At 47.8% G+C, this 19,981-nt stretch overlaps 1 protein-coding gene across 1 annotated transcript in view; it reads right to left on the reverse strand.

Moving 5' to 3' along the window:
* KSR2 (kinase suppressor of ras 2) overlaps positions 1-19,981 on the reverse strand; it is a 184,574-nt gene that overhangs the window by 12,292 nt on the left and 152,301 nt on the right. The window contains exon 15 of the mRNA XM_088660098.1: positions 9,996-10,092. Within this exon, the coding sequence (XP_088516224.1) occupies positions 9,996-10,092 (97 nt within the window). The remainder of the gene's footprint in view (positions 1-9,995; positions 10,093-19,981) is intronic.

Raw genomic sequence — 19,981 nt, forward strand, 5'->3', positions numbered from 1 at the left:
CTTGAACGGTAATGGCTTCCTCTCCCAAAGGATGCTGGGAACTGTGGTTTGTTAAGGAGGCTGAGAGCTATTAGGAGACTCCTGATTCCCCTCCCAGAACTACAATTCCCAGAGTGGTTTCACAAGCAATCCCTCTTCCCAGGGAACTGTGCTGCTCTGTAATGGGACTAGATGCCTCCTAGCAATTCTCAGCACCTGTTGCAGACTATCAGCTCCCAGAATTCTTTGGGGGAAGCTATGTCAGTTAAAAATGGCAATTGTAGTGCTTTAAACGTATGGTGTGAAAGTGGCCTTTGTTACACAGCTTCATGGAAAATAAGGCAACCCAGTGGTGGCAGGCGCTCTCTGGGACTCATAGGGCAGAAGGCACAGAGCCCAACAGTAGGTGGCGCCAGAGCTAATGACAGGCAGAGCCAACTCATTCTGGTTTTGTCTCCATCCATCCTCCTTTACACTAACTTGCTCTTTTGCATAAGGGGAGAGCTATCTGTGGCTGTTGCTGTTTTACTGAAAGGTAGCAAATAATATAGTAAAAATAAGCAACCACTAGTGTAACAAACACAAGAAAAAGCAGGATATCCTTTTACAAGGCAATTTGTGAACACCCTTACAAGCACCTCTCATCTTTTTATGGCAACGGAAACCTCATGTTTTACAATGCACCCAATAAAATGTGCGGTTCAGCATTTTCCCTGAGTTTTATGACACCCACACATAGCAAATGAGGCCCATTTTTCAGTACCTTGGTCATCAATATCTCTCCATTCCCTCACCCTCTTACTTAATTTTATCATTTGGACACTGTCCCTATTTTCATAATCTGGCCCAGGCTTTATCAGTGCACTTAAGGCATAATTGCCTTCCGGGATGCTGTCAGAAAGTGTTTTACCATCTCCATGTCTTCTAACAGAACATCTTCTTTTACATACTCCAGTAGGAAAATTAATGGATTTCCTGGTAGCACATATCCTGTCATATATTCTATTTCTCTGTATCCTTTGGCCCAGAAGGGTCTTATTTTGTGACATGATCAAAATGCAGGTCCTATATATCCGCTCCGTTTGCTTTTGCTGGAACAAACTAAGGGCCCATCTGCAATATACACATTTAGCAGGATCGTACCACTTTAAACAGTCATGGCATCCCCCAAGGAATCCTGGGAACTGTTAAAGGTGCTGAGAGTTGTTAGGTGCCTCTATTTCCCTCGCAGTGCTACAGTTTACAGCAGGCACCCCCAAACTGCGGCCCTCCAGATGTTTTGGTCTACAACTCCCATGATCCCTAGCTAGCAGGACCAATGGGAAAGAAAGTGTTCCAGCAAACACTGAATGGTTAATAGGAAGGTGCCTGCCGAATCAGTACTGAAAGAGGATTTCACAGGATTCCTAATGGTCAGGGTTGATGGGTGTTGTCGTTCAGCAACATCTAGAACAGGCATCCCCAAACTTCGGCCCTCCAGATGTTTTGGCCTACAACTCCCATGATCCCTAGCTAGCAGGACCAATGGTCAGGGAAGATGGGAATTGTAGTCCAAAACATCTGGAGGGCCGAAGTTTGGGGATGCCTGGTTTACAGAGTTTCTGGGAAGAGGGACTGGTGGTAAACCACCCTTCAAATTGTAGCTCTGGGAGGGAGAATAGCGCCCCCCCCCCTTGAAATGCTCGTCACCCATAACAAACTACACTTCCCATGATTCTTGGGGGGGGGAACCATTACTGTTTAAAGGGGTACAATAGTGCTTTAAATGCATAGTGCAGATGGGGCCTAACATAGTGACCCCTTTGGGATGTATTCATCAACAGTGGTTGAATGGAGGAGTAAGTCAGATCAGAGCTGTCTTTCCCATAGGGCTTAGTGGTGCGTTGCGCCAGGGCGCCGCCTCTCAGGAGCACCCCAGCGAGTGGGGGAGCTGCACGGCTTTGCCGGCGGCCTCCACTTTCCCTGCATGCCCGCCAGCTGCGCCCCGTCAACCATATGGCTTGCCTCCCAAGCCTCCGCGGGAGGAGAGTGATTCCCGCAGAAGCTTAGGATGGAAGCTCCGCCCTGCCAACTATATGGCTGGCGGGCGTGCAGCTTTCTTCCCAAGCCTCTGCAGAGATTGCTCTCCTACAGCGGCATGGGGGAGAGTTGCAAGGGGGGGGGGCAACATGGCTGGCAGTGCACAGCTTCACACACACACACACACACACACACACACACACACACACTATCCGTGGTAATTTGGGGGCGCTGGGCGGATATTTGCACCCCGGTGCCGCATCTGCTAAAGACTGCCCTGAGTCAGATTCCCACCAAATGCAACCTTCATGGTTTGACTGGATTCTGCACTCCTTCGTGTTTCTCCATAATACAGCGACAAGGACATGCCAACTATTATACTTCTTGACCTTTTGGATTTCTTTGAGAAGAAGACACACACCCCCTCTTGCCTTCTCTAAGGGGGTATGCCTACTCACCCACCACACTTGAAGCACTTGAAAGCATAGACTATTCGGCATGATGGCTATGCCTCCGCAGTTGGAGGCAGCAATGCTTCTAAATACCAGTTCCTGGAAACCACAGGAGGGGAGAGGACTCTTGTGCTTGGGTCACGTTTGAGAGTTTCCCACAGGCTTCTAGCTGGCCAATGTGAGAACAGGATGCTGGATTAGAAGGGCCATTGGCTGATCCAGCAGGCTCTTCTTATGCTAGACTGCACTAAAACTCGCTTTTAAATATGTATTTGCAAAGGTATTTTCTCCTAAAACACACATTTAAAACTTCTTTAAATACTAGGGGCTGTCGCCAAGCATCGTTCCATCACCCTTGACCAGCCCCGTCTTTTTACACCTCACTATGCCCTTGGCCAGGCATCCCCAAACTTCGGCCCTCCAGATGTTTTGGACTACAATTCCCATCTTCCTAGACCACTGGTCCTGTTAGCTAGGGATCATGGGAGCTGTAGGCCAAAACATCTGGAGGGCCGCAGTTTGGGGATGCCTGCCTTTGGCTGTCCCATCACAGCTCACCCCACCCCTCCCCTCACAGCTCACTCGTAAGCTCCTTCCTCTTCACTCCCTTTAAAAAGCCGCTTCATAGAATGGCTTGCTAAACTGTTGTGTGAATCGCCTCGCCACCCTACCCCTCTTTCCTGTCTGCTGTACCTCCTGCTGCAATTGCCATGGCCGCCAATGAGCAGCCAGGTGAACTGCAGAGCGTGACGACATCTTGCATTTCTATGTATATAGAAAGAAATGCATATATGTAAGCCAAGCACTGTGACGTTCGGGGTAGCACAAAACAAAACAAAAATCTGACGGTCTGCCCTCCTCCAAACCATGCATCGGTCCAGGAATTTCATGTTGGTTTGGTGTGTATTTGACATCCGTAAAAGGTTCAATTCCTCAAGAATCCCTCCCCCCCACGCACACCCTTTGAAGCCCACCTGTGCAGCTTTGAACTATGAGATCACTGAACACTTGCAGTACCTCTCGGCCCTCTGATCCATCAACTGGTTAAAGAAGAACAAGGATAAAACGCTAGCAGCTTACTGCAAAAGTGCTCGCCTTGCTGAGGGAGATCAAGGCAAAGCGAATTGTAACCGTAGGGATTTCTTTGAGTTTGATGAGCTGAGACCTCATCGTTCAAGAAAAGAAAAGGCATCCACTGCCCAGATGCAAACAGATTTCACTGCTCACCAACCCACCCACCCCGATATTCCCTGACACCCTCCCACAACTTGCTTACAGGCCTGGCGCTAATGGTCTAGAAGCGAGAACGGTGTAGGAGGCAGGGCAAGCTGTCGTTCACCTTGCTGTCTCTACAAAGCGCTGGTCTCCGTGCTCATTAAAACCGCCGCAGTCAGCCAGCCTTCGCTGGAGAAGGAATCTCTCTGCCTGGACGCCGATGTTATTTATGTTTTTGGTTTGACCTACGGGATTTGTATCACTCGCTCAGCTTTTCCATCAAAAAAAGCTACAAGGTGCCTTGCATCAACATGAAGAAGAGTAATTGGTGGCAGGTATCTATCTCCCTGCTGTAGGAACATCTAGGCTTCCTTAGTGCAAAGGATGCACAAATCTGTCAGGTTCAGTTTGTCTCAGTGTTTTTCCTGCCCAACCAGTTTCTAGTCCAATTTCATTTTTCCAGCACAATCATTTGCCCAACTTTTAGCTCCCTATATTTCCACATCAGTCCTTATGGAAATTCATCAACCTTTGCATCATTCCTCACAATATACACCTTTGGGCAAGCAGATTTCCCCCCTAAGGTATTTGTGCATGTTGCTTTTCATTGACATTTGCATGCTTTCCACTACTGTATACCTTGGTCAGACCCCACCTGGGGTACTGTTTGCAGTTCTGGGCACCATAATTTAAGAAGGATATTGACAAGGTGGAACGTGTTGAGGGAGTTGGGTATGTTTAGCCAACAGGAGACGAGAAGGCAGAGGTGATACAATAGCCGCCTTCAAATATCTGAGCAGCTATCACGCGGAAGATGGAGCAAGCTTGTTTTCTGCTGCTCCAGAGGGTAGCACCAGAACCAATGGAATCAAATGACAAGAAATGAGATTCCCACCAAACATTAGGAAAACTTTCCAAGGGTAAGAGCTGTTTGACTGTGGAATGGACTACCTCAGAAGATGGCAGACTCTCCAACAGCTCTCCAACAGAGGTTGGATGGCTGTATGCCAGGGATTCTTCAGATGGGATCCCTGCACTGCAGGGGGTCAAACTAGATGACAGTCCTACAATTCTATGACTTAATGCCATTATGTACACCATTTTTGGTTTGAGAACTCCATTGTGGAACCCAGGGACGTGTGAATTTCGAAGGATAGCCGTATCTCTGTTCACTTAAGAGCTGTTCAGCAGTAAGAGCTGTTCGACAGTGGAATTTGCTGCCAAGGAGTGTGGTGGAGTCTCCTTCTTTGGAGGTCTTTAAGCGGAGGCTTGACAGCCATATGTCAGGAATGCTTTGATGGTGTTTCCTGCTTGGCAGGGGGTTGGACTGGATGGCCCTTGTGGTCTCTTCCAACTCTATGATTCTATGATTCTACTTGTTTCTGAAAGTTAATTAATCCAGAATGCGGCAGCTAGACTGGTGACTGGGAGTGGTCGCCGAGACCACATAACACTGGTCCTAAGAGACCTACATTGGCTCCCAGTACATTTCTGAGCACAATTCAAAGTGTTGGTACTGACCTTTAAAGCCCTAAACGGTCTCGGTCCTGTATACATGAAGGAGCGTCTCCACCCCCATCGTTTAGCCCGGACACTGAGATCCAGCGCCAAGGGCCGTCTGGCGGTTCTCTCACTGCGAGAAGCAAAGCTATAGGGAACCAGGCAGAGGGCCTTTTCGGTAGTGGCGCCTGCCCTGTGGAACGCCCTCCCATCGGAGGTCAAGGAGATAAACAACTACCTGACATTTAGAAAACACCTAGAGGCAGCCCTGTTTAGGGAAGTTTTTAATCTGTGATATTTTAATGTATTTTGGTATTTGCTGGAAGCCGCCCAGAGTGGTGGGGGAAACCCAGCCAGGTGGACGGGGTATAAATAATAAAAAAAGTGTGGATTAGGTAGGTTTTCATAAAGATTTTTTGCTTTTAAAATTTTTGCTGTTTGAGAATTTGCATATTTTAAAAACATGCTTGGGTCTCCGGCTGGGGACCATAGCTCCTTCCACACCTGACGTGTGCCTTAAGGCCTATGTTGCATGAGGAATATTGTGTTAGTTTTCCTGATTATAATGCTAATGCTTCTATCTCATATTCTGGTGTTGCTTTCTTACCACAGTACCTGTTGCAGTATGAAACAGTGGCTTTTTTGACCATTACACTGGTATGCTGCTGAATTGCAAGCATTTGGCACAACAACAAACACTGTTGGACCATGCTGCTACTCCCCCACCCTTTCTGAACATGCCTGCTTCTGTTCCCCTGTGATTCCCCCATGGAAAAGGCAAGAAAGAATTGTATGCTGGTCTGCCATCCCAGATCCATAGCTGTCAAGTTCTCCCCTTTTTTAAGGGAAATTCCCTTATGCTGAATAGGCTTCCTCGCGACAAAAGGGAAAACTTGACAGCTATGCCCAGATCTTGTCACTTTATTCCCACAATTTTCTGGTTAAAGGGGACTGCAAATTGATTTTTCTTTTCTGGAATCAAATAACAAAGAAACGAGCCCTGGGTATGTACAATGTTTCACTTGTTTTCGGGAAGTGGCATTTACATTGCATGAAGGTTCAAATGCTATGCGAAAATCGACATTTATGGAAATGTCGGGGAAATGGAATAAAGTGCCATGTGAATGGAGCCCTAGAAAGCTAAAGCTTCTCTTCCTTGGAACTCCCTATCCCAGCTTGACCTCCATCTACATTTTCTTTGAAACAAGAGGCTCCCTCCTGTAGGCAGCCTTGAATTGTCTCTAGGTTTCTCTGCGCTAGATGGGTAGCTAGCACCCCCTACTGGCTCACAGGTTTTTTAAAATGCCAACCTGTCCTTATGTCACGGTGGTTCCACACCTTTGCCCTGTCCCCAGAAAGTTTGCAATGACCTTTTTAAAGTCAAGACAGGGAGCAGTAGCTGTGGGTCTTCCTGTTGAAAATACTGGAGTGGCTAGAACTATGCACTGGGACAAGGCAGATGTAAGGTTCGCAACCCACAATTGCCTATTAGTGCTAATGGGCAAAAGCATTTGGGGGCAGAAGCTGGTCCATTATGTCTGTCCACTAGAAGGCAGTCCACATGTCCCTACCTGCCTTACTGCTAGCCCAGGGAGTGGCCCTGGTTGTTAGCGTCCTCCTCCGTAGTTGCAGTAGAACATAGCAGGGAGGAGGATGAAGGCAAAACCAGAACAAATTGGCTCTGGCGCCACCTACTGCTGGGCTCCATGCCTTCCACCCTAACAGGTCCAAGAACCATCAGGGACTACTGTTCATGACAGATGATGAGAGGGTCCATATTTACACCTACATCCCTCCCTACCTGGCAATCTGGGACCAGGAATAAGTCTAGAAAGCAGTGGGGAAATGGGATCGGGGGGGGGGGGTTCAGATACTAGGTGTGGGCACAGGGCAACCACATGGGTGAAAGAGATCCCCCCCCACTCAGACTGCTAATTGAGTACTTTTAACCCAGTGGTGGGGTGCCTGACGCCCTACCAAAGTTGTTGGACTACAATTCCCATCATCCCTGAGCATTGGCCATGCTTGCAGGGGCTGATGGGAGTTGTAGTCCAACAAGACTAACATGTCCACAGGCTCCCCACCGCTCCTTTAATGCGGAGATATCAGGACTGAGGCTGGGACTTTATTACGGCAAAGCATGCACTCTGCCCCCTATTCTGGCTCAGTGGCAAAATCAGCTCTCGGAGTGAGATACTTCTTTTCTTTTTTTAAATTAAAATAAACTTTATTTCATTCTTTAAAAACATACATGAAAATAAACAAACAAACAAAACAATACTAACGACAAATAATAAATAATAAGTCAAATAAATCAGATACAGGTTAAATCAAAATTAAATTCAACTTAAATCAACTTAAATCAGATACTTCAACAAGCAGAGGGCTGCATCCAGCCAAGTTCTGATCCAAGTAGACTCAGTGAAATAAATGAACCCAAGTTAGCCATTGCAGTTAACTGCAACTGACTAACATTGGACACAACCCAGAGCAAGGAAGGATCTGGCATGCTCTCTCTTGTGGCTGGGAAATAGCGGGGGGGGGGGGTTTCCAGCCAGAACTCACCGGAACTCAGTTCCAGCACCTCTCAGGTGGGCACCATTGCCATTATAAGAGAACAAGGGAGGCATTCCTGGTGAGTTCCGGCACATCTTTTTTCTAGAAAAATAACACTGGGCAACAGTATTTTATCATTTAACAAGCATTAACTGCCAGAAAAGGTACACACACCCCATGTAGCAAAAAGTTTTAAAGAAGGCTTGGAGCCCTGGCATATACATTGCCTGGGAAGGTTTGACTGGAGAGAGAGAGAGAGAGAGAGAGAGAGAGAGAGAGAGAGAGAGAGAGAGAGAGAGAGAGAGAGAGAGAGAGAGAGATTCTGGTCAAGCTGTATTAAGTAACATGGGCCGCGTTGGCGTAGATAGGAACTCGTATCTGCTCATTAGGCAGTGGATTGTGGGAGGGGGGGGGAAGGGAAATTAATGAAAGCCAATGAAACGAAAATGGCTTTGGGATTGAGTTTAATAAGATAGAAATAGCCCTGGTATGATAATCCACCTTTCAAAGTGACACGGAAGGATGTGGAGGAGGATGAATGGAAGCCCAGCATTCCCAAGTGTGGTCTTGGGGGGGGGGGAAGCGTCCCAAACTCCATGCAGGATTTTGGACTACACACAGGGCCCCCCAACATGGAGTCTGTGAGCTAGGGGTGGGGGAAAAACCTGGTTTAGTTTGCATTTAACTCTGCATTTAACCAATCCCCGCTTTCCGCAACAATACGAGAACCAAAACACAGCCATTCCGCGGAAGTGGCGCACATCCGGATTTCGCAGTGCAGTCCTTCCAACCGAGATGTTCACAAAAATGCATATGCTAGGGGAAGGCCCGTGTGGAAATCAAGATGTTTGTGAAAATAACATACAGAAATGTATTGGATATGGGGAAATCGGTTGCAGGCTTGTGTACGTTACTCAGAACCGCAGACCAAGCTGCAGATGGGTTTTCATGAGGATTTTAAAACATTGCAAGGTGCTGCAGAAATGTGAAGAGCTGGATTTTAGACGGGGAAATTGTGAAACAGAGAGAACCAAGTTTGACATCTCCATCCACCCCTTTTGTTTCAAGGGAATGGTGGGCAAGTTCTGTTGCGTCCAATGGAACGCCGTGGAAAACACAACTGAAGCCACTCCAAGGGAAGACACTGGAGCACTCCAAATCATTTGCACATGCACAGAAAATAGTAGATCAACTGGAAGGCAACACATGCATTGATCACTGCAATGCATCCATCCATCATTACTGTTATTATTATTATTTAATTGTAAGATTTAATTGTATTATTAATTGTATTATTTGTTTATTTAATTGTATTATTTAATTGTAAGCGTTTCTGTGCGCTGCTCTGGTTTGCCAGAAGTGGCTTTGTCATGTTGGCCACATGACCTGGAAGCTGTACGCCGGCTCCCTCAGCCAATAACGCGAGATGAGCGCCGCAACCCCAGAGTCGGTCACGACTGGACCTAATGGTCAGGGGTCCCTTTACCTTTTAATTGTAAGATTATTGTATATAACCATAGACATTTGTATAATCTTAGGAAGAGCTTTCTGACAGTAAGAGCTCGGAACATGGTGGCCTCTCCTTCCTCGGAGGTTTTTAAGCAGAGGTTTGATGGCCACCTGTCAGAGATGCTTTAGCTGAGATTCCTGCGTTGATGGCCCTTCTAACTCAGCAGATCTGTGATTCTGTAATCTTAGGAGGGGTGTGGCTTGTGAGGATGAGGCATGGCTGTGACTATCATGAAGGGACCCTGAATCTGACATTCCACTACTGCTCCTTTCATCTCAGAAATGTCAAGAAGCAACTCACACCGACTACTCCCGGGCTCCTTCAGCCTGTTTCAGGATTCACCCGGTCACAGATCAAGACAGGGCTTCACCCCAACCCCCAGCCCACGTGGCACCAGATGTCTGTATGACATGGCTACTTCGCTTCCTTCTATGAATGTGTGGGTAGAACAGGCATCCCCAAACTGCAGCCCTCTAGATGTTTTGGCCTACAACTTCCATGATCCCTAGCTAATAAGACCAGTGGTTGGGGAAGAAGGGAATTGTAGTCCAAAGCATCTGGAGGGCCGAAGTTTGGGGGTGCCTGGTGTAGAAGTTGGCTGGGTGGGGAAGATGTCTGCTTTCCCTCTGAACCCATCTCATTGTACCATTTGCATCACATCTGTCAAAGCACCCACCCCAGGAGTGCATCCCGGGCACCAGGCACCCGTCTCAAGAGTGTGTGAATTTGTGTCCCCTGAGTTTTTAATTCCCCATGGCTCATACCTTGACGATCTCTTGAGCAATCTGCCTTGTTTTGTTGACATCCAGGACGATCTTGGCATCTCTCACCACCGAGTAGAGTGTCCGTCCTTTGCACAAGCTGGAAAGAAAGATGGGAAAATCGGAATTAACGGCGGGAATGGGAAACCAAAGCCACGGAAATTGCTGTAAGATCGGGACATAGAGGAAACGCAAAAGCGCTTAAATGGATAGAAGGATTGCAATTTCTCATCCAGGTAATCAAAATGGTTTGGGACTTGTACACCGCAGGATGCAGGGAGAATCATAGAGTTGGAAGAGACCACAAGGGACCATCCAGTCCAACCCCCTGCCGAGCAGGAAACACCATCAAAGCATTCTTGACATATGGCTGTCAAGCCTCTGCTTAAAGACCTCCAAAGAAGGAGACTCCGCCACACTCCTTGGTAGCAAATTCCACTGCCGAACAGCTCTTACTGTCAGGAAGTTCTTCCTAATGTTTAGGTGGAATCTTCTTTCTTGTAGCTTGAATCCATTGCTCCGTGTCCGCTTCTCTGGAGCAGCAGAAAACAACCTTTCACCCTCCTCCAAAAGACATCCTTTTATATATTTGAACATGGCTATCATATCACCCCTTAACCTTCTCTTCTCCAGGCTAAACATACCCACCTCCCTAAGCCGTTCCTCATAAGGCATCGTTTCCAGGCTTTTGACCATTTTGGTTGCCCTCTTCTGGACATGTCGTCTCCTGTTGGCTAAACATACCCAACTCCCTCAACACGTTCCACCTTGTCAGTATCCTTCTTGAACTGTGGTGCCCAGAACTGGACACAGTACTCCAGGTGAGGTCTGACCAGAGCAGAATACAGTGGTACTATTACTTCTCTTGATCTAGATGCTATACTCCTATTGATGCAGCCCAGAATTGCATTGGCTTTTTTAGCTGCTGCATCACACTGTTGAATCATGTCAAGTTTGTGGTCTACCAAGACTCCTAGATCCTTTTCACATGTACTGCTCTCAAGCCAGGACATGAAGGAGGACATGAATCCAGTTTGGGATGTCTGGACCCTAGCTTTATGCAGTTTTTAGTTCCTCGTGGATGGCAAGCCTATCAATGACTGCTAGCCACAGTGGCTGTCTTCTACTTCCTCTGTCGGAGACAGCATGCCTCTGAATGCCTGTCGCTGGGAATCATAAGTGGAGTGAGATGTCACACTCCACTCCCACTTGCAGGCTCCTCATTGGGGCATCTGGTTGGCCACTGTGAGAAAAGGACACTGAACCAGATGGGTATTGGGCGTGATCTTGCGATACGTCTCCTTCATTCTTTGTTGGAAAGGAAAAGGAAAAGTGCAAAAAACTGGACTCCAGAAGGAATTCCCCTCAGTTCCCAGAGTGTTCTTCATCCCAGGGAACTGTAGTTCTGGAAGGGGAACTAGGAATCTCCTAACAAGTCTTAGCACCCTAAAAGAACTACAGCTCCCAGAATCCTTAGAGAGCCATGACTGTTTAAAGTGGTATCACAGTGCTTTGAAGGTACGGTATGAACGTGGCCTGGAACGAGACTTGTTGCTGAAGGAAGGAAAGCGCCCTCCGTACGCCAGACACGAACCGCCAAACTTCCCGCTTTCTCCGTACCTGTTGCTGAGAAATCTATTTGTGGAGTCTTAATTACCAAATGCAGCTGTCGGGAGAGTGAGGGGTGGGAAAGGAGGGGACACTGAAACCAATTAAAGCCTGTATTGACATTTGAATCATGTAATGGAGCCTGTGGGCGGATTCTGCTGCAACTTTCTCCCCACCAGAGAGGCTGCCTCCCCACTCCAGGCGATCCTGGCCACCTACACACATTGCAGGCGAAGCGAGAGAGGGCAAAGGCAATACCTGAGCTCAGATAATAAGCCAGCCCTCCCCCCAAAAAATAAAAGCGGCTCCGAGTGGATCGCAGGTGTTAATTTCAACTGGTTCTCTCGCTAATGACAGGAGCGCCGCAGCTTTTAATTGTTCTTCTTCTCCCGCCCCTGCAGACTTCTCACAGCTTCTGCTCCTGCCTCCCCCTCCTTGCGACACTGGAGGCAGGACCCGCCGCTCTTCAGAAGCCCGTAGGAGGACGGTGTGCAGGGGGGAGAAGGCTGAGGCTCAGTGGCAGAACATCTGCCTCGCATGCAGAAGTCCCGGGATCAATCCCAGTAGTCCACCACTGAGCAACAGCCCTTCATTATACCAAGTCAGGCCACTGGGCCATCTAGCTTAGCATGGTCACTACTACAGACCTTCCAAGTGTCCCTATTTTCCAGGGACAGTCCTGGATTTACAGAAGCTGTCCCAGTTTCTGGTTTGACCCCAGAAACGTCCCACTTTTCCTTAGGATGTCCCTATTTTCATTGGAAAAATGTTGGATGGTATGGAGTTATACAGCCCCTGAGCCCATGAGATTAGCAAGTATACAACCTTTAGAAGACACCTGAAGCCAAGGCAGCCCTGTCTAGGGAAGCTCTTTAATGTTTTATTATTTTATATATATATATATATATATATGTTGGAAGCTGCCCAGAGTGGGCAAGATATAAAATCAGATGGGCAAGGTATAAAAAATAAAATTATCATCAAAGAACATCCCTATTTTCAACAGAGAAATGTTGGAGGGTATGCAACCCCTGACACCTCCAGTTAGAGACAGGAAGAAGCCCTGCCTGAAACCCCAGAAAGTTGCTGCCAGTCAGTGTAGACCAGGCATAGGCAACCTTGGCTCTCCAGATGTTTTGGAACTACAACTCCCATGATCCCTAGCTAACAGGGCCAGTGGTCAAGGTTCATGGGAGTTGTAGTTCCAAAACATCTGGAGAGCCAATGTTGCCTTTGCCTGGTGTAGACAATAATGAGCTAGATGAACCACTGGCCCGACTCAAGTCCCGTCTGAATTTAAGCAGTCTCTTGCCACTTTCAACAGCCATGGGTTCCTTCATAGAATCTTGGGAAGTGTAGTTTGTTAAGGTTACTGAGAGTTGTTTGGAGGTTCCATTTGCCACGCAGAGCTACAATTTTCAGAGCACAGGCAACGACCGATTTACATGTATCCAACTGACAAGTGACCATGCACACAAGCATGGCACCAAACCCAAAAGTGACCCTAAAAGGTCACTAAAAGGACGGAACAGGGAAGAACGTTTTATGCAGGCCCCATCAACATGTACAGAGGTCCGGAATGTAACCCCCGCACAAAATGAGGATTGCCTGTTATCTAATAACTTCTCCCCAGGGAACAGATTTTCCCCTGGAACTCAGAAACGAGCCCTAAACTTGCGCTATATCTCTCTATATTTCTGGAAGCGGCTTTTGCATCACGTGAAAGCTGATAAATAACCAGTGCTTTTTTTCTAAGGGGGGGGGGAGATGTGTGTACTGCATTCCCTTGAGTACCCCCAGGGAAAAAAAACCACTGGATATAATGCAGAAATTAGCAGTTAGGGAAATGTCAGGAAACCGCGATAAACGGCAGTGTGAATGCACCCAATACCCAGTTTGGGATCATCTCTGGTTTCCTTTCTGACAAGCAAAACAGGACCCAATCCACTGGGCGCATAGGGGAATGCAAGATGTGAACGAGATGGGGCAGAGTTTTCTCCAGGGACATTTTTCCTGCTCATATTTCCACACCACACTCTAGCACAAGGTCCACTTGGCAAACAAGAACTTTCCTGCCCCGCCCTTCAAGGCCTTCTCTGCATTCCTCATCGTCTCGGCCCATCTCTCGGGCAATGGGGCAACTGCGAACCCAACTGTGAGGCTGTCCCAGCTCGCTCCTCTGAGAGCATCTGCAAATCAGGTCCACAACAAGGCTTCGGAAGGGCACGCACATCAACTCCAAAGGAAGGCGCGGCGGAAATTAATGAGTCAAGGAATGGAATTAGCTCGTCCGCCCTGGCCTTCCGTGAGGAGGTTCAGATCATTGAGCAGATGGTCTGTAATAAAAAATGGCACCAATGCAAACAGGGAGGAGGAGGGAAACCCTCCACCTGTGTTTTCCTTATGAAACAAGAGGCACCGTTCTCTGAAGTTTCCAGAGGAGTGCTGAAGTTTCCAGGAAAAGGGGAGGGGAGTCTTGTGGCACTTGTCAGCATCCATCCATCTCAAGAGACAATGGAGTGCACCTCCACTGTATTAGCAGCACTCAAGTGACCTCTCCAGGACACAAACCTGGGCAATGTATATGTGGGTCCTGGGCAGCCTAGATGACAAGACCCCCCCCTCTCAGCCTCGCTGAGAAAGCAGAGCAATACGTTTGGCACTAGCTTGGCTGCAAGAGTTGCTGGAAGGAGGTGCACAAGGCACCATCCAACTGTCTTAGGGGCTACACTCTGGATTTGGCCCACATCCAAAAGATTCCTGCATTGCAGGGGGTTAGACTAGATGACCATCGTGGTCCTTTCCAACTCTACAATTCTATGATCCAATCCGGGGATGCCAGCCCCCAGCTCCTTAGTCTCAGGGTCACTCTGGTGGATCTCAGCAGGGAAGAGGATGGGGACAAACCTGGAATCACCTGTCTCTACCTCCACCTACTGTAAAGGCTCACTCCGCTAACTTCTGCCCTACCAGTTCCCTTGGGCACCAACCATCATTGGTTAACCACCTAGCTCTGGCTAGGAGGGCAGGCTATCTTGCACCATCCCTGGGTTCATTCTTTTCTCTTGGCAGAGCAGGCACCTTTTTCTTTCTTCTTTGTTTTACGTTGAAGGCCCGCTCATCCCATCCGAGTAGAAACCCAACATTCAGATGTGCCATTACTTGGCTTGCCCATCGTTGCCTCTCGCGCCACCTGCAGTTGAACCTCCTTCTGCCTTACTCGTCTCACCAACGACTGTTGGATAATCAATACCATTACTAAAACAATAAAAACTAAAGTTTTGTTGGATCTAGAGGCAAAGCGGGGCGAGGATATTGCTGAGTCACTCTCGCAAGTACTTTCCATCAGTGGATGAGTAACCTGTTGAGAAACTTTGGGAGGTATGGAAAACTCCTTGCTGGAGGAGAAGGGGGAGCCTCTCATACATAACGCCGCTGCCTCTTCTTTTTCTGCTAAGGCACAGCACCTGTTGCTATTGAGCAGAAGCCACCTGCGAGATCTTTTCAAATCCTCGCCGGGTTATTTTCTTACAGTTTCTTTAGCTGTAAGAGGCAAAGAAAAGACCTCAAAGGAGGCAAAGATTATAGCAACGCCTCTGCTTTGCCCATCCAGGGGGTGGGGGGAGTGGGGGTGGGAATACGATGTTTTTCCCGAGGTTCCTATTGACCCGGAGCTCCATCGAGACTCATGTTTAAGAAGCGTAGCAAGTAAAAAAAGAAAGAAAGAAAAGAAAAGAAACACAGGCTTCCTTTTTGTGAGATGTGCTGCCTGATTTGCTCTTGAAGTAGGCCCTTCATAAATCAGGTCGTTTACCCAGGCACGCTCCGCTTTATAAATGGAAATTTGCATCTGTTAACCGCAAAGCCAGCTCCGGCAACCTGCACGAACTGTGCCGTGGCTTAGACAAGCACCGCACACAAGGTTCCCGGCACCGTTTAATCTGCCAATTAGAAGCACCTGGGCAGATGCGCTCCTTTGTATACGGGTGATCCTCTACCCGCAAGGAGTGCTAATATGCCAGAGAAGCTTTTTTGCCCCCTGCTTCATTGAATGTGGTATTTCTATTTCCCCTCCTGCTCCCATAAAAACCTAAGAAGAGTCCAGCTTCCTCTTCTTATCACAGTGGCCAATGAGATGCCTAAAGGAAGCCCACAAGGAGGACCTGAGCACAACAACACTCTCCCCACTTGTGATTCTGCGCAACTGGTATTCAGGGGCATAGGGTTGCCATCTTTCAAAAAGGGGGGGGGAACCAGGACACCCCGGAAGTTCTTGAGCTTTTTAAAAACAAACCCCAAAGTTCAGAACTTCCCCCAGGACATCAATTCCGCCTTAGAGATCCCAGTAAGAGTAATGTCTGGGGAAATCTGGACATAAAAAAGGTAAAAGTAATGGACCACTGGACGGTTAAGTCCAGCCAAATGCTGTGGTTGTGGCGCTCATCTCGCTTTCAGGCCAAGGGAGCTGGTGTTTGTCCACAGACAACTTTCTGAGTCATGTGGCCAGCAGGACTAAACCGCTTCTGGCGCAATGGAGCACCATGATGGAAACTAGAACACACGGAAACACCATTTACCTTCCCGCCACAGCGGTACCTGTTTATCTACTTGCACTGGCGTGCTTTCGAACTGCAAGGTAGGCAGGAGCTAGGACAGAGCAACAGGAGCTCACCCCGTTGCAGGGATTCGAACCGCCAACCTTCTGATCGGCAAGCCCAAGAGACTCAGTGGTTTAGGCCACAGCGCCACCCGCGTCCCAGTATGGCAGCCCTCACATAGTAGCCATGGATAGCCTTCATGAATATATCTAATCCTGTTAACAACAGCAACAGCAACAAAATTCTGACTGCTGGATCAAGCCAAAGGCCCATCTGGTCCAGTATCCTCTTCTAACAGTGACCACCCCACAAGCAGGACCCAAATGCAAGTCTCGCCACTTGCGATTCCAGTAACTGATATTCAGGGGAATATACTGCCTCCAGCAGTAGAGGTACCACATCGTCCTGCTATGCTCCCATGCCAACCTGATCCTTGGGCTCCTCTGGACAACTCCTGGTGAAGCCAGGTGTTGAGCCGAGTGCCAGGGGTGATGGGCATGCAGGGCCGTCTTTACCTGGGGTGCAGGGGGTGCGGGGCACCCAGGCACCAAATTCTGGGGGGGCAACAAATGTATACCTACTGTATACCAGTCCCTCTCAATTGGCGGCAGTGAAAAGCAATGGAGCGAAAGTCCCCACCCCCCTTCTCCGTCACTCTGTTACTCTATAGAGTCAAATATTCCCGATGAGTCAGGAAACAAAAGCTCAACAACTTTGAGTTCGCCCCTCCCAAAAAAGCTCACTAAAAGTTAATTTGGGGGCGGCTAAACTAAATTTGGGGGCACTGGGTGGATCTTTGCTAAAGACGGCCCTGTGGGCATGGGATAGCAAGTTAGCCTAACTTGGTCATTTACTCGCCTTCGCCTCCAGCCAAAGTTCTGGGCCTGAGCTCTCCAACTCCAGCCCAGTCCACTGCATCATGAACCACTGGCCTGAGCAAAGTTAAGCTTTGAAAGCAAGCAACATTACTTTTCTAACAGCGTTCCTGCTCTCAGAGGGCTTGGGGTAATATGAATGGCTTTTAAGTATGCATGGAAAAAGCATCTCATTTTAGAGATGTTTATAGCAGTCCTCCACCACTGTCAACATCCCCCCACCTTCCATGGGAAATGGGCCATTTCGAAGGCTGGGGGAATTTGTGGCGAGTGTGAAGATTGCTCAGCCAAGCAAGCCCAATCCCAAATTGCTTTGCAGGAAAGGCTCCTCTGTTTATCTGCATGAGCTGGAGGTGGCAGAAAAAATATATATGAAGAAAGCTAACAAGTCCATTACAACCTACGAAGGAACAAGGGCAGGGGGCCGGACTGACGGCCCTCCGGCATTTTCCAATTGGGTGGAAAGGGAGCCCAACATGGCACTTCTCAAGAGAGCAGGAAGTCAGACCTCTTTGCTGTCTCTGGCATATGGTAGCGGAGTCTGATTCACGCAAGGGAAGGCTTGCAAAAGTCAAAGGTGGACTTCTGGAAACAAACAGAGGCCAACTGGCTGCCAATTAGCTACTGCGCAAAGTTCAGAGTGTTGGTGTATAAAGCATAGCCCCATACAAAGCTACCTCAGGATGTGATTTGCAAATACAAATCTACACCACAGTGACTATAAATCCAGAGATTCTCACTCAGGGATAAGCCAGCATAGGATGTAGTCCTTATGCTGTTGGCCTCCGGCCCCATCCAGGAAGGTCAAGGGTGATGGGCGTTATAGTCCAGCAACATCTGGGGAGGGCTGTGTTGCCCACCTCTGTTCCAAACGCATGTACACCTATCCCTTTTAAAAATACATTCACATTTATAAAGTTTCTTCTTGATCCTAGAGTTGGAGGGAGGTGTGAATCTCTGCACCCTTGTACTGTGGCTTAAGCAAACTTTCGTGGACTTTGGGGATTCCAGTAAAAGAAAAGAAGACAAGGTGTGACTAAACACAGCTAACCCCACCTCTTGTCAGATTTCAAGCTAGAGCCCACAGCAGTGTACTGGCCAAGCACAGCAAGCATCCATGATAAGCTGGTGGTGGTCAGGACCACGGACAGCTCTCTCCTTGATGCAAAGCAAACCAGCCAGCAAACAAGTTGGAAGTCAGAATCCTACACCCGCAATAGCCTGGAGCAAGGATGCCCAACATGGCACCCTGCAGATGTTGCTGGATTCCAACTCCTACACCCCCAGCCAGCAAGGTCAACGGGTAGAGACAATGAGAACCACAGTCCAACAGCATCAGGAGGGCGCCAGGTTGGCTATCCCTGCCCTAAAAGAAGCCTGTGCAGAACAACAACATTCCTACCCACTCCCTCCCCACTCCAGGAACTATCAGCAAAAACAAGCATGAACTGGATTAAAGTTCAATGGAAGTACTTCTAATGGCAGGAAGGAGAAAAGTCTCTCCTAGCCGAGGAGCGTAGGAAAGACATCTGCTGTCACGTGCCTTCTGACTTTCCGTGGAGGTGCCTTTGCAGGGAAAATGAGTCTGGGAATAGGACTTTTACTCTCCCCCATCTTCTCTATCGGCACACACGCTTGCCTAGCTCTCCTCGCTACTAAACAACACAGGCATGATGGACATTATTTAAACAGCAGGATGTTTTTGACGGCAGCCTGGTACACAAGATAAAGTCGGGTTAGCGTTTCCCAAGCTGACGCGAGGGAGACAAACCTCTCCCAAACCATGGCCAGAGTTATCATTTCACAGGGGCAAGCCATTTAGAAACACACTGCGTCCTTAGCGGAAGGAGACTCTCCCATTCTGGAGGGGAGGGCGCAAAGATGCTCCCATGACTCACTCACAGAAGAGGTGAGGGTCACCTTAGCTTATCTGCTCCCTGCACGCCATGGGAAACTAGTCAACTCCTTTGCCTTGGCATCTTTTTTTGGGGGAGGGGGAATTGTGCTTATAATTGGCTCGGCGAGGTCTAGTAACATGGTAAGCAGATTTGACTCCTTCCTTTCCCTTCGAAGGCTCCTAACATATATCTACGTTATTAGCAGCCTTTGGAATATTAGGAGGAGGAAGACAGCGAAAAGGTATTGGGGAAAGAAAGCAGGGACCTTGCCTTCAGAGATGAACCTTTTGATTAGAAAACCTTGCTTAGTTCAAATCTGTCCTCTAGCTAGAGGGAGGGAGGGAGTTGAAACAGCATGATAGGTCCACATTTATTCACTGGCACAGATTATTACCCCCTCAAAAAGTAATACAGAGGCATGGTTATTTCTAAACCATAGAATGCCCAAATAGAGCCACATATCAGCACTGGGAAGTTGAGAGTAGGAGAAAGAAGAGAAAAGGGGAGGAGGCACCCAAGGTAGGAGATCACAAGGAAAAGGGGGGAGGGAGGGAGGGGAAAATAGGAAGAGAAAAAATAAATCTGAAAGTATGAAAAATGTAAAAAAATATGCAAAAATATGTAAAAGAGGAGAAATATATAAGAAAAAAGAAAAGAAATAAAGTTAAAAATAAAAATACCAACTTCCAAACATTTAAGATCAGTTCCATCTCATAAATAGATTCTACTAGACTTTCCCTTGTCAATTAAAATCTAAACCACATCTGATTTCTCTACAATTTCCAATTATTTTACCAGCTTGTGCATTTCATTCTAAACATATCACCAACTTCGAATTTATACCTTGTCTGTAAAAATAATCATCCACATATTTCCACTCTTCCTTAATTTTTTGTCTGGGTATCCTCCTAATTATCGCGGTTAATTTTGCTAATGTCATATATTCGGCCAATTTCATATGCCAATCTTGTATAGATGGGATTTTATCTCCCTTCCAGTTTTGTGCAATT

This window comes from Zootoca vivipara, chromosome 16 (genome assembly GCF_965207765.1).
Source record: "Zootoca vivipara chromosome 16, rZooViv2.hap1.1, whole genome shotgun sequence".
Classification (NCBI taxonomy): Eukaryota; Metazoa; Chordata; class Lepidosauria; order Squamata; family Lacertidae; genus Zootoca; species Zootoca vivipara.